The sequence below is a fragment of the Crocuta crocuta genome, unplaced genomic scaffold, assembly GCF_008692635.1.
Source record: "Crocuta crocuta isolate KB4526 unplaced genomic scaffold, BGI_CrCroc_1.0 scaffold35, whole genome shotgun sequence".
NCBI classification, from domain to species: domain Eukaryota; kingdom Metazoa; phylum Chordata; class Mammalia; order Carnivora; family Hyaenidae; genus Crocuta; species Crocuta crocuta.
Window position 1 is genome coordinate 4,607,848 of NW_027530625.1, and position 15,047 is coordinate 4,622,894.

The 15,047-nt window shown below is 50.0% G+C and overlaps 1 protein-coding gene across 3 annotated transcripts in view; it reads left to right on the top strand.

Moving 5' to 3' along the window:
• STXBP1 (syntaxin binding protein 1) overlaps positions 1-15,047 on the top strand; it is a 71,996-nt gene that overhangs the window by 46,098 nt on the left and 10,851 nt on the right. For 2 of the 3 annotated variants that reach the window (XR_013336111.1, XM_077768264.1), the window contains exons 9-17: positions 358-488; positions 1,574-1,681; positions 3,239-3,299; positions 4,837-4,902; positions 5,633-5,713; positions 7,778-7,916; positions 8,594-8,703; positions 9,566-9,667; positions 12,182-12,267. Coding sequence is in view for 2 of the 3 variants with exons in the window: in XM_077768264.1 (XP_077624390.1) it covers positions 358-488; positions 1,574-1,681; positions 3,239-3,299; positions 4,837-4,902; positions 5,633-5,713; positions 7,778-7,916; positions 8,594-8,703; positions 9,566-9,667; positions 12,182-12,267 (884 nt within the window). In the remaining variant the exon portion in view is untranslated. Of the gene's footprint in view, positions 1-357; positions 489-1,573; positions 1,682-3,238; positions 3,300-4,836; positions 4,903-5,632; positions 5,714-7,777; positions 7,917-8,593; positions 8,704-9,565; positions 9,668-12,181; positions 12,268-12,879; positions 12,885-15,047 lie in introns of all 3 variants that reach the window. The other variant, XM_077768265.1, reaches the window with a different exon arrangement.

The window sequence follows — 15,047 nt, forward strand, 5'->3', positions numbered from 1 at the left end:
TGGTCACTGCAGGTCCCACATCCTGGGAACCCCTTGGTCCCAGGCTGACTGGATGGCGGGTCACCCAATTGCGGCCAAACCCAGATGGTACTCTCTTTCATAAGCTCACTTTGGAGCCCAGCCACAGTTTTGGACCTGCTTTAAAGGATGCTTATTATGAAATAGACACATTGGAGTTTTGCATGGTGTTTATTGGTGTTCTAGTCAAGCAGCAAATGGACTAGTTTGTGCTGTTTTAGTAGGTTTCATCTCAGAGTTCACTTCCCAGGGCGGCTTTTACAGGGGGGGCAGCTGGGTGGGAGAGGCTGGGGTTGTATGGGTGGCTTGTTAAAGTCTTCCCTGTGTCCATCCTTCCAGGGCCCAGACAAGGCGCGCTCCCAACTCCTAATCCTGGACCGTGGCTTTGACCCCAGCTCCCCTGTGCTTCATGAATTGACTTTTCAGGCTATGAGTTACGACCTGCTGCCCATTGAAAATGATGTATACAAGTAAGTGTACACACCCAGTATGGCTTTGAAGACCAACCAAATGCACCTCTCACCTAAGGAAAGGGGTGTCTTTCATCCTAGGGAATATGGGTACATTGATACAGTCTCGCTAAGAAGCCTGCAAGCTTGTGGGCTTCCCAAGTCCACTTGGCATTAGCAGCTGGGAACTGGTGTCCCTTTTCGGGGAACAAGAGCTTTAGATCTTTAGTTCACAGCTCACGTCACCTCCGCTCAGAGCCTATTGGGAGTTACTCATGTGTTGATGTGAGTGCATGTGTGTGTTTGTGCACATGTGTAGGTGTCTGTGTGCATGCACATGTATGCATATCTTTGTCAGAGTTCATACTTCTTAATTATAGATCATGAAATATGATAAAATATATCAACAAAAGTTTGTTACTGACCTTTATTTGTAAAGGAGGTGTTTTCTTCATTATAACCATTTTTCTTGGTAACAATCATCCAAAACTTAATTTCTAGAAACTAGTATTTCTTTTTTTGGAGACAGACTGTATTGTTTTCATGTCCTTTATTTTATAACATTAATCATAAAGGTAGTGGTTTCAAAATGAAGGTTCTGAAAATATGACTGAATCTCAGTTTTCCCTGTTGGTGCCTGTAATTCTTGGTTTCCTTTAGACATTCATGATTTCACGTGTAAAAATGCGCTGAGGACCTGTCGTAGGCAGCTGATTTTAAAACTGAAAATTTAAGTACCACACATTTACGGATGGTATTCCAGACCTCCCCAGGGAGGAATAAATGCAATCTTTCCTTTTCCCTTACGAATAGTTTCTGAACCCACCTGTAACCTACCTTGAGCACGTACCAACTGACCCAGCAGATGTTAAAACAGAGCCTCAAGTCCATTGACTTTGATTAGAACTCTGGGTCTCCCCCTGCCCGAGAAACTGCACTGTGCCAGTGCCGATGCAGCACACCTGATACGGACCACACCCCAGCAGACGGTCCAGAACCTGCGGTAAAATCCTCCTGTGAACATCTGTCTGCTGAGGACTGTAAGCTCTTGCCTGTTAGAAATCGGAGGGGAATGGGTGAATTTTGTGGGGACGTCTCCTCTCTAGGTATGAGACAAGCGGCATCGGAGAGGCACGGGTGAAGGAAGTGCTTCTGGATGAGGATGATGACCTGTGGATAGCGCTGCGCCACAAGCATATCGCGGAGGTGTCCCAGTAAGATCCCTTCGCCCCCTCCCTCCCCCGGGGCCTCAGCCAGCCCCGCCGTCCCAGCTCCAGGGCTGTCCCCATATATAACAGGGCGAAACCTTCCCCCAGGTGGCAGTGGCTACTGTGCGCACTCTGGGCCCTTGCATAGGGCTGGTCAGTGGGTGAACCTGCCAACAAGCTAACCAGCGACAGTGACTCCCTTCTGGTCTCAGCCCGAGTGACAGCAGCTTCACCGAGTGAGAAAATCCATCCTGTGTTCAGGTTGCCCTTTGGATTTTTAGAAAACAGTTGTAGCTCTCAGGAAATGCTTTGTAAACAGTGAACGTTTAAAGCTGACTCCTTCCATTGAAACACCCAGATTCCACTACATCAATTTGATTTTCTTTTATATATACAGCCAGTGTGTAATCTTTTTCCCCTTTCATCTTACTAAAATTTCTAAAGAAGCAAGAGCTGCTGTGTACATATTGAACCTGTACCTTGTGCTGAAAATGTTTCAAAATGTTTATAACAGCTGAATGTTTTGTTTTTTTAATTTGGGAGAGAGCGCGTGCAAGCAGGGGAGAGGGGCAGAGAGAGGGAGAGGGAGGGAGGGAGAGAGAGAGAGAGACAGAGAGAGAGAGAGAGAGAGAGAGAGAGAGAGAGAATCTCAAGCAGGCTCCACTCTTAGCTTGGAGCTCAGCACAATCCCACAACCCTGGGATCGTGACCTGAGCCAAAATCAAGAGTCAAATGCTCAAACAACTGAGCCACCCAGGCGCCCCCTAACACCTGACTACTTTATGCTACCCAGAACACTTCTGCTTTTGCAAAAAGACACTTTCTGTCTGTTACATTGAGTTGGTGGTAGTTGCAGGAAATTCACAAGGAAAGGAGAAAAGAAGACAGTCTTGGATAATTCAGTGCAAAAAAGTAGTCCCCAAACTTTGGGTCACTCAACCTTAGGAAAATGTTGATTACATTTCCAATATGTGAGTTTATTTATGAATTGACTACTTTATTCTACTAATATATATAAAAACAAAAATTTGAAAAGGATGGAGTAAAATAAATATAAATAGACGTACTAATAATTCCTTCTCTTGAATCATCCCGTACACCCCCGTCCGGAGATCCTGGTTGAGATTATTGGGTAGGAGGGGCACCTGGGTGGCTCAGTGGATTAAGCACCTGACTCTTGATTTTGGCTCAGGTCATGATCTTCTGGTCCATGATATTGAGCCCCGCATCAGGCTCTGTGCTGACAGCATGGAGCCTGCTTGGGATTCTCTGTCTCCTTCTCCCTCTGCCTTTTGTGCTCTCTCTCTCTCTCTCTCTCTCTCTCTCTCTCTCTCTTTCTCTCTCTCAATAAATAAATAAATTAAATAAATAAAGAAATAAACATTTAAAAAAAATAGATATTAGGAAAACGATGTATCCCTGTCTCCCCTCTTCAAAAATCACTTTAAATGCATACCGTAGTGGCAGGGATAGTCACCACATGTCCCTAAAGGAAGAATCTTGCACCCCTGGTATAGCTCTTGGAGTTGCTGTGAAACTTAGCTGCCTCCTCCTGTCTTCCAGGGAAGTCACCCGTTCTCTGAAAGACTTTTCTTCCAGCAAGAGAATGAATACCGGAGAGAAGGTAAATGCCCTCTAGGCCGGTCCCTGTCTTCTCTCTGGGAGCCAGCAGGCAGGGCACCTCCTTGGCACAGGACTAGTGAGCTGGGGGTCATTGGCCCTGCTTCATCTAATACTGTTTTGTCTTGATTTTGCATTCAGGGTTGAGATCAGGAGCCCCTATCTTTTGATGTTTATAGAGATCTTCATTTTGTTACTCTGAGGATTGATATTTACGGTTTTATTTTATTTTATTTTTATTTATTTCTAAGAGAGAGTGAGACAGCATGAGCACGGGAGGGTCAGAGAGAGAGGGAGGTACAGAATCCGAAACAGGTTCCAGGCTCTGAGCTAGCTGTCAGCACAGGGCCCAACGCGGGGCTCGAACCCACAGAGCATGAGATCATGACCTGAGCTGAAGTCGGACACCTAACCGACTGAGCCACCCAGGTGCCCTGATATTTACGGTTTTAGATCATGCTTCAGCTTAAGCTGGAAGAACCACGAAACCTTTTTTAGCTTGTGGTGGAATTAGATTTCATAACTTGCCCAGTCCTCTCCTTATCCTGATTGCTCATCAGGGGGTAGCTCGCCCATCTTAGTCAAGGGAAATAAACCTCTGATTATGTCACTCCTTGCTTAAAACCATCTGGTGACTTTCTGTTCCCAGCAGAATCCAGCCCCACCCATAGACACACCTTAAAGCGGGCCATCAGGCCCCCCAGACTCTCAGGTCTGCCCCCCCCACCCTCTGGGACCCACCGCCTTGCTCCAGCCATGCCCAAGTTCCTTGCCTGGGCCGTGCCTTGGGAAGTCCTGGCCCTTTGGCACAGGCATCCCCTCCCAGGACTGATGAGATGCCCCTCCACTGTGCACCCACACTCCTGATTCCCTCGAAGAACACTAATCCTCTCCGTCGGAATGACTCCTCTACTAGATGGTAGCCCCACAAAGTCAAGAATTTCTTTTTCTGTTTGTTTGTTTTTTGTCCTTCTATCTCCAGAACCTAACCTGGCATGTAGTAGTCATTCAACAAATTTTTGTCGGATAGAGAGGGATCAGGTGAGTCACACAGTTAGCAAGTAAACGGGCCCCTTTGTCTTGTCAGGATGCACCTCCCGGCCCTTTCCCACCTTGTTCCTTCTTTCTACCTGTTGACACAACTGCAGCCCTTCTGCTGGGATGCGATGTGAACCCAGTTTCCAGACTGCTTGAACTGACTATACAAAAAAGCAGTGGGGAGAAGAAAAATTGCTCTTTCCTGGCAAGAATTACACTCTCAGTAACTTTGTAGTCCAGTAGATAAAACTCCGAGATAAAACTCGGAGTTCAGTTCCCTACCTATGAGATAGTCATGGTATTTGAATCAATAATTTTTTGAGCCAGAGGCCTGGAAGTATAAACCCACGGTGATCTCGGGTTTAACAGATTCATTTTGAGTTTCCAGGCATGCACTTGGGAAGTCCGGTGCTGGCTGCAGTCCTGCTCTGTACCCGCTGCCCCGCACAGCCTCCTCGGTCAGGGCCACTGCAGTGAGACCGTATGTTTTCCTTTCCCCTTAGACCACCATGCGGGACCTGTCCCAGATGCTGAAGAAAATGCCCCAGTACCAGAAAGAGCTCAGCAAGGTATGACAGTCCCAAATGATTGATTTGAATCTTGACTCTAAACGACTTCAGTAAGACCTCTCCAGGGCCCCACTGCACTGACTGATTCACTGAAATCACAGGCTTTTTAATCAACCTCTGGTTTTATTAGGAAAAGATGAAAGGCTGGGCAGACAGCTTATTTCCTAGGACTTTCTTTTCTCCTCTTCATCTTTTTTTTCTCTCTTTATCCTTCAATTCCTCACAACACAGGCCTCTCCCCTGGGCTGCTTGAGTGTTCTTGTGACACGGCACCTGGCGTCCTCAAGCGTGAGTGGCCCGAGAGAGAGAGAGCCAGGAGGACGTCACTGTGCCCTTTCTGTCCTGACCTGGGGTGTCCTCCATTGAGTCCTCCACACTCTCTGTTAGAGGCGAGTCACTGAATCCAGCCCACGCTCAAGGAGAGGGGGATCAAGCTCCACCTCCTAGAAGGAGGGGTAACAAGGGATTCGTGGACACACTGTAGAACCATTGTACCAGCCTGCCCCACAAAGGACTCCTCCATCTGCTTGACTCCTTTAGAATGCGGTTTGCCCTTATCTCCTGACACAGAACTTTCTGGTGTAATGTTTGTGTTCCTGCTTGAATGTTTTATCTTCTTTTATCTTCTTTACGAGGCCAGAGACTCCTTGGTGCGTTGCACAGTGTTGATACCTAGTAGGTGCTCAGTTGATGCTACCTGGGTCAGTGAGTGATTTCTGCTTTTTCCTAGTATTCAACCCACCTGCACCTGGCCGAGGACTGCATGAAGCATTACCAAGGCACTGTGGATAAACTCTGCCGAGTGGAGCAGGTAGGACCTTTCCCCTCTCTTTCTGCCATCCGCATTGACCCAGCTGAATTTTAACATGTGACCTTGAACATCCTGCAGAGACGGGGAAGTCTGCTAGATCACGTTGTCTCAGCTCTGGAGCCAATGCACTTCCACTCTCGATGGTAGGGACTAGATTGGTCTGGAATGCTGTGCCGTTTGGATTTTGCATGTCTGACTCTCCACAGGCTCGCTGGAACGTCTGAAGAGAGATGTCCGGAGCCCTGAGCCCTGCACTGACAGGGCTGGCTGAGTTTTATACTCCGAGTGTATTTTCCTCCTGCAGTGGCCATACCAGTTTTGGAAACCTAAATGAGAGAAGCTAGGGTAGTAGCCTGTCAGAAACTCACCTCAGCCTCCCTGATCACAAGGAGGACTGAAAGTCAGCAGTTTGCAGTCTGAGTTCTGTCTCTGTCACTGATTTGTTTGATGTACCTGTTTCTGCTTTGTTTTCTTCATCTGCAAAGGGACAGAACAGTGCTGCCACATTTTCCAGGAGTGGTGTGTGGAATCACTAATCCTGGCCCTCCATTCTCCAAGCATGAGAACTTTACTCAGCTGGGGTCCGCTTCCATGGGAAGGGAGGGTGGTGAGTGTGAAGCCTCAGAGGAAATGAACAACTCCCGTTCTCAGTGGAGCTAAGATTTACACCTTCTGGTGTGATATGACAAGTCAGCTCAGGTTTGTCAGACCTGTCCTTGATTCCTTGGCTCTCTTCTAAGGGGACGTGGCCCCATAAAACCCCATCAGTCTCATGGGTGATCTCGGCAAGCACAAGCTGTCCTCTCCAAAAGAACTTGACTGTCCAGAAAATAGTTTATCCCAACATCAGTATAAGTGAAGTATACATGTTTTTCAGAAGTGCTCCATAGTATTTGTTGAACTGGTTACGTTTAATATGACCTTTAGAGAGTATTAGATTCGCGTCCCACCAAACAAACGTCTGTTGAGGCTGGCGGTAGTTCTGAGAGGTGAGAGGGCCTGGGGGCACCCACCTTCCTTGACCCAGATGGACCATAAACTCGAGCTCCTGATGGTTATGGACTCGTGGATCTGAGAGAAAAAGGGAACCTTCAGGTGAGCCCTGTGTGGGTTCCGGAGGGAGTTGCAGCCGCTGCTCTCTGAGAACTGAGTTAATGGTTCTTGATTTGCTGAGGCTGATGTGCCTTCTCTGGCCTGTGGACAGCAGGTCTGCCTCTTGCCTGAGTTGGGAAGCAGGGCTGTCATTGTGCTGTCTCATCTTCCTTCTCTTGCCAGCCCTTCTCTCCTCCTTCATCTCCCTGGGTTGGGTTCTCAGGTTCTAGAGCCCTTTTGTTTCTACTCATCTTAAAAGTGGTTGGAGGGGCACCCCTGAGGCAGTTGGGTGTCCGACTTTGGCTCAGGTCATGATCTTACAAGCTCGTGGGTTCGAGCCCCTCATCACGCTCTGTGCTGACTGCTCAGAGCCTGGAGCCTGCTTCAAATTGTGTCCCCCTCCCCTGCTCATGCTCTGTCCCTCTCTCTCCTTCAAAAATACATAAACATTAAAAAAAAAAGTGATTGGAAGATTAAAAATAGGTCAAAGACCTAGAGTAGTTAAAGCTCAAAAGGCATGTCCTTTAGTGCCAAGAGGAAGCACAATGGGAGAGCCTAGCCAGGCAGCAGCCCCTTAAAACGCCAAAGCTCGTGTGCGGGAGGTGCAGCTGACTCAGCCTCATCCCTTAGCAGAGCTTCATACCTCCCCATCGGGACTGAGGCCTGACCTGAGGACATGGCCCAGGTGCACGGGCGCTCACCCGAAGGGAGCAGCCTACTTTTAGACAAGATGGCAAAACAATCACAGTGGTTTCAGTTTTTGCAAGTTGAACCCCGGGCTGTCATCAGTTCTCACTGATGCCGTGGAAAACAGTGCTAATGACACCAGTGCTGATGATGGTGCATTATGGGAGCAGAAAGGACCTTCCCCAGCCAGGCGACAGATCCCATTTATGGGCCACAATCGTCTAATAGTTACCATCCGTCCAGACTGTCGCCGGGAGTGGGGCCAATGTGGTGTGTTTTCTGCAGGACCTGGCCATGGGCACGGATGCTGAAGGGGAGAAGATCAAGGACCCCATGAGAGCCATCGTCCCCATTCTGCTGGATGCAAATGTCAGCACTTACGACAAAATCCGCATCATCCTTCTCTACATCTTTCTGAAGAACGGTAGGAATGGCAGGCTAGAGCAGAAGGGAGAGGCGCTTTCCTGGGCAAGCGAGGAGGGGCAGAGAGATCAGACAAAGTAGGAGAGTAGTGTAGGTGACGCAGAAAGGGGTATTTAATAAGGAGATCCCAGGGGCTCTTGACATTTGGGGAAATGAAGGCAAATTAGTTGGAACTAGAGGCAGTGAATTCTAGAGTTAAGGGTGTGGCCTCTGGAAGAGGACGGGTGGGGGCAGGGAGAGCCCACTGACAGCAAACCAGTTTGTGAGGCCTTGTCTCCCAGGTACTTTAACTTGCATCACGTTAGTGCTCTCCACCTTTAAATATCTGATCTTTACCCCCATCACACTTGGGTTACCGTCCACTGTGCAGATGGACGCAGAGACTCTTGACTTTGATGTGGACAGGGGTGGGCAGAAATTGGCCGGGAAGCGGAAGACAAATGGAAATACAGACCATGATGGGGCAGTTGCTCAAGGTCACAGCCTAGGACAGAGTGGCACGAGTGGAATCAAAATCCTGATATTGTCTTCATCTTCTAGTAAAGTTGATGTGGAAGACTGGTTTCTACAATCCCGAGGAGGAAAACGGGCACATCCCCCTTTTGAGTGATTGGCTCTGCTTTAGAGTATGTGAAGCGCTGAGGTTGGGTGTGGTGACACGGGGTTTTGTTCCCTCAGGCATCACTGAGGAGAACCTGAATAAGCTGATCCAGCACGCCCAGATCCCCCCAGAGGACAGCGAGATCATCACCAACATGGCACACCTGGGGGTGCCCATCGTCACCGACGTGAGGGGCCAGCCCTGCATGTGGGGAGGGAGAGGCAGAAGGGAAGCTGGCATGTCTTATCCGTGCTCCCCTAAACAACTTAAGGTGGCTTAAGAGACAGACAGTAAACACTGAGGAAGCGGAAACATAAAATCAGAGGGTTAAAGTGCAGACGTAGTAAAATACAAGCGTAACACCCAGAACCAAGACGTGCACATCCAGGAGCTGCAGAGAGTCCTTAAAGCTGAGCTGTGTCTGAACCAGCCCCATACGGGAGCCATGCCAGCTTTGTCCCCGGTGTCTGGAAGTCAGTCTGGCTGCGCCTTTGTACGCCTGGGTCCAGTAACTTCTGTGAGGGTGGGAGCACAGCACTTAGCATCCGACCGGTTTGCCACTTGGTTTGTCACTGAACCAGGCCAGGGCAGGGCAGCCCGGCCTTATGGAGCGCTCTAGAAGACGCTGGGGGCCAGAGGACTCCGGAGCTCGAGGAAGAGGCCCAAGCACTCTTCAGAGCTCTCTGCCAGGAGCCTCGCATGCACCTGCTTCCTGTGAGGGTCTCTCACTCAGCAGTGAAAAGAGTTAGAGTTAGAAACTTTGTCCCAGAGCCCAGACCTGAGACCTGTAACAAGAGGTGGTTTGGTGTTTTTTAACTACTAGGATTTTTTTTTTAATGGCACTTCTATGTTTGATCCACATTTGCCATTTTCCGTGGCTTTAAAGAACCAAGTTTACTCCAAGAGGCACGTGCTAAATTTTTCTAGGAAAACGTCTCCCACTTAGTCTCTGCTGGCACAGACTCTCTGAAGGGAGTCCAGAGGCCAGCAAGGTCGCCGGGCCTAGGTGACCTGTAACTCTGTCTGATTTTGCGTGTGTTTGTGTTCAGTCCACACTGCGCCGCCGGAGCAAGCCGGAGCGGAAGGAGCGCATCAGTGAGCAGACCTACCAGCTCTCACGGTGGACTCCCATCATTAAAGACATCATGGAGGTCAGTGGGGGAGGGGTGAGGCCGTGTGCAGGACAGCTTCACCTGCTGCGGGGCGATGGTGACAGCCTGGGCTTATCTGTCCCCGAGGATTTGTATCCAGTCTTGGGGCTCATTTAGGCCCAGGTGGCCACTGGATGCAGATCCCCATGACTTAGCCCCAGAGCAGAGACCCCTCGATGGTGCAATCCAAAGAAGCAGACACATCCCAGCATCTACAGGTCATGTGAGTCACAAGTGCTACACTAGAGGTGTGGAGGGGCTTTCAGGATGTCCCCTGAGCCAGCCCCTCCCAAGGCCTCCCTGTCAGTCAGGGACCCTGCCAGGCATGTTTCTGCCTCAGCCCTTCTGTCCACTTGCCTGTAGTGCTCTCCCCTTCCGCTCTGAGCCCTGCCTCCCTTGAGCGTCCCCGTCAGGTCTCTCCGTTCCCATACACCGCCCAGCACTACAGAGGCCACCCTGGACTCCTGTAGCGTGTATCGGAGATGCCCTTTACGTATCTGAATCTGCCCAGCGTTTGGAGTCAGCGGTGTATACTTCGGCCTGTGCCCTCAGCTGATATGCCCTCTGGCTCTGTGCCTTGCACATAGCGCCTTTGCGAATGCGAGGCGTCCCACACTCCTTGCTTGTAGCGCAGAGACACCCTGCATAGGATGCTGCCCCACTGCATCCGGAGTGGGCCCTGGACACACCCTGTCCTGCTGTCCACAGGCGGACAGGACTGGGGTCCAGACAACGAAGGGGCCTCGCCAGAACTCCTTTGTGAGTTCAAGCAGTCCGGGTGTTCCGCTGAATTATGTGTTAAAATAAGTATATTTTAAATGTATATAGTGAGTCAGCTTCCTATTTTTAAAACCCACAAACCAAACAGATGGGTGAACATGAGACACCTAGAAACCAGTTGGATTTCTTTGTAATGTAATTAAAGCCCCCCCCACACACCCGTCTCATTCGCTCCTTTGTTCTCTGCCCCCTGCTCTGCAGTCCCTTGAAGGGACGTGTGTGTGTAGGCTTCACGTGGTAGCTGTTAGGAGGAGTGGAGATTTCTAGGCAGCAGGAGGTGCGTAGCTGGCATCCACCCACTAGATGATTAGGCTCTTGGAAAACTGAGGATGTAAAGTCTTGTCTTGCCTGAGAGACCATGCCCATGCCTGGTTTCCACAAAACTGACAGCAAGCGTCAGGAATGTATCACACAGGATGCAACATTTGTAAGCTCACATAGAATGTAAAAGAAAAAGAAAAGAATGGAAGGGAAGCAAGAAAAATTAATGCCCTTTTTTTCTTATTTGTTTATTTTGAGGGAGAGAAAAGAGCGCTCACAGGGAAGAGAAAGCAGGAATCTTCCTAAGCAGGCTCCACACTCAGCACAGAGCCTGAGAGCCTGATGTGCAGTTTGAGCTCACAACCATGAGATCAGGACCTGAGCCAAAATTAGGAGTTGGACACTTAACCAACTGAGCCACCCAGGCGTCTCTTGTTTACTTACTTATTTATTTATTTATTTATTATTTTGGGGGGAGAGTGCAAGCAGGCTAGGGGCAGAGAGGGGCACAGAAGGTCTGAAGCAGGCTCTGCGCTGACAGGATGACAGCACTGAGCCCGATGTGGGGCTTGAACTCACAAACCACAAGATCATGACCTGACCCAAAGCTGGTCCTTAGTCACCCAGGTGCTCCTTGTTATTTTTAAAATTTATTTATTGGGTTGGGGCGCCTGGGTGGCTCAGTCGTTTAAGCGTCTGACTTCGGCTTAGGTCATGATCTCACAATCCATGGGTTCGAGCCCTGCGTCGGGCTCTGTGCTGACAGCTCAAAGCCTGGAGCCTGTTTCAGATTCTGTGTCTCCCTCTCTCTCTGCCCTTCCCCTGCTCACTCTCTCTCTTTGTCTCTCAAAAACAAAATAAAGATATTAAATAAAAAAAATTTTTTTTAAAGTTTATTTATTGGGGCTCCTGGGTGTCTCGGTTGGTTAAGCAACCAACTCTTGGTTTCGGCTCAAGTCATAATCTCACTCTTCATGAGCTTGAGCCCCATGTCAGGCTCCGTGCTGGGAATGCAGAGCCTCCTTGGGATTCTCTGTCTCCCTCTCTCTGCCCCTCCCCTGTTCACGTGCTCATGCTCTCTCTCTTTCTTAAATTAAAAAAATTTTTTTAAATAGTTTACTTATTTCGTAATTTAGTAATTTCTATGCCCAACATGGGGCTCGAATTCACAACCCGAAGATCAAGTCACATGCTTTTCTGACTGAGCCAGCCAGGCGCCCCATTGCAGTTTTTTCTTTTTAACTGTAAGGTCGTTAGGGTCTTCTTAATGAGCAGGCCTATAGACTTTTTTCAGTGTCCACGCTGTGCACTGCGCTAGGCCCCTGCAGCAGGCAGCGGGACAGGGGAGCTCTGGCTGTCGCGAACTTGGCCATGTCACTTTGCTAAGTGACTTGTTCTTTGAATCATCTTGCCTTGGTTCTGTCAGCCCTTCCCAAACAAACGGCAAGCGTAACATGTCTCTCTTCTTTCCAGGACACTATTGAAGACAAACTTGATACCAAGCACTACCCGTATATCTCTACCCGCTCCTCTGCCTCCTTTAGTACCACCGCGGTCAGGTGAGTGAGAATCCATAGCAGCAGGTGGGAGAAGCGGGACCGTCTCTGTGAGGCTGTCAGCTGCGCGGCCGTCCTGTTAGGACACGGCAGCATCCACAGAAGCCCTCCCACTGCTGCTCCCTGCCACAGCCAGCGTGCAGGCCCGGGGCCTGGAGCAGCCCATGGGGCCCTTCGCTCTGGCTTCCCCGTCCGCTCTGACTCCTCCCTTACTCCTCTCTTTTTTCTCTCCACTTCTGCCACACTAGCCTCCTCCTCTGCACGTGCCGGGCGTACTTCTGCCTCAGGACCTTTGCACTTGGCTTTACCCTCTCTCTCAAATGATCTGCCCTAGTACATTTGCAGGCTTGCCTCTTAACTCCTTCAGGCCTTTAAAATCAATCGTTACTTTCCCCCATCTTCCCTAACTACCCGTTTTAAGATGACACTACACCAGTGTTCCTAGCAGCAATATTCTTAACAGCTCAAAAGTGCAAAGGACCTACAGGTCCATCAGCTGATGAACGGGTAAACAGAACATGGCCTATTCGTACAATGGAATATTATCCAGCCACAGAAAGGGATGAAATACTGAACGTGTGCTCCATGGTTGAAGCTTGGAAACATGACACTAAGTGCACGAAGCCAGTCACGGAAATCCACATGGTGTATGATTTCGTTTGTATGAAATGTCCAGAATGGGCAACTCTGTGGAGATAGGAGGTAGATTAGTGGTTGCCAGGGACTGGGGACGGGGGTGGAGGGGGGGATGGGAAGGGACCACTAACAGGTATAGGGTTTCTTTTTGGGGCAATGAAAATGGTCTAAAATTGATTGTGGTGATGGTTCGCAATTTTGCGACTATACTGAAAACCAGTGAATTGAACACTTTTTTATTTTTAAGTTTATTTATCTGGGGCACCTGGGTGGCTCGGTCGGTTGACTTTGGCTCAGGTCATGATCTAAACGATTCGTGAGTTCAGGCCCCCTGCATGAGGCTCGCTGCTGTCAGCGCAGAGCCTGCTTCAGATCCTCTGTAACCCCTTCTCTCTGTCCCTCTCCCAGTCATGCTCTCTCAAAAATAAACAAAATTTTTTTTAAAAGTTTATCTATTTATTTTGAAAGAGAGGGATAGAGAGAGTCCCAAGCAGGCTCACGTTCCTGGCGACACTCAGACATTTCTCAGCTTTGAGATGCGAGTAGGTAGCAACCCACACTTCTGTCCCTGGGTTCCCCAGCACTGTGTGTTTTCTTAGTCGCCCATGGTGCCTTCCAGGTCTGTTTTCAAAAGCCTTGCCTCTCGTTCCCCTCTTTGCCATGCGTCCGGAAACCTTCCTGGTGTGCCTTGGCATTGGAAGGCACTTCGCCCCTAGACTCCCGTTGGCCTCCCCGCTCTGTGTGGTGCAGGCTGGTCCCTGACCTGCAGTGGCATCTGGTACTTTTCCTGAGGTGGCAGCCTCAGAGCCAGGGCGCTACTTGGTTTTTCTCTGTCAGCAAGGAATTGACGTGGCTCCTGAGAACACTTCAAGGCTGAATGAACATTTGAGCTTTAGAACAGGACCGTCACTAACTGCAAAGAGGGCGTCCCGGGGCGCCGGAGTAGCAGGCCGTTCCCGGGATGAATAGTCCACACATGCCTCTTTATGCCCCTGCTCGTGCTGTGCCCCCCATCTCTGCCTCCCGCCCCCGGCCTGCTGGTCTCGCTCTCAGACCTTTCCGCGGGCCCAGGCCGGAGGCCTGTGTGACACCTGTGGCATTATGCATCCCCTCTGATTCTGGGAGAGGCCAAATGCTCATTGCCGACGTTGGAGTAAAACGCACAATCCCCAGAATTGCCCCAGCCAGGCCGGTGACCACGGCACACCATGAGAGGACTGTGTGTTGGCCCACGTACACCCCGGCACCTAAAGGAGTTTGGAAAGTGACTTTAATGCTGTCATAGTCAGGGAGAAGGGCAGAGATTTCACTTGAGACTTGATCTCCTTGTTTTGCTTTGGTTTTTCTGTTGTTGTTTTCCCCATTTTCTTAACCTGGAAGCAACCCATTTCTCATGCTCCTGGGGACCAGGTGAAGACCTACTAACAGAAGCCCGGGGGCAGAGGGGACACCTCTGGGAACTGTCCCACCACCGAAATGCCAGTCTTTCAGGAGGGTGCTCAGTGTCACGTCTTCTGGGAAGACTTTTCCAGGGATGCCCAGATGACGCTAGAAGGCGTCCATGTCCGTGTGGGCCCTGAGCCCCTCCATCGCAGCATGGTCCTGACCTTCCTTCTCCCCGCCCACCCCAGTTAAACTGCGAGCTCTTGGTGGGCATGGCTGAATCTCGCTGGGGTTGGCACCTCGGTGCTGGGGGAGGCCCTGACCGGGTGAGGTACTCAGGGCGCCATCCTGAAGACCGGCCTTGACTCCACTGTCACCACTCACTGCGAGCAGTGTCCCAGACAAGCCTAGAAACCCGTACACTCAAGGGCAGAAGCCTGACCAACGTCATGAGGGGCAGAGCTGTGGAATGTGACACATCAAACCTTAAAGTAACTTGAGCTTTCCTGTCACCTACATGTTTCCAAGAGTGACAAGGTCACAGCGTGGACAGCCAAAGCACTTGATAATTTGCACAGTTTCAGTTCAACCAACACTTACAACTACTCTGTTTTGGTCCCTGGTGTACAGAGCGAATGTGTAAACAAGTCATTGAGGTATGAAGTGATAAATACTCTTACGTGCAAACAATTAATTCTCTCTTTCTCTCTCTCTCTCTCCCCCTCTCCCCCCCTCCCCGCACCCCCAGCGCCCCCTCTGGGCAC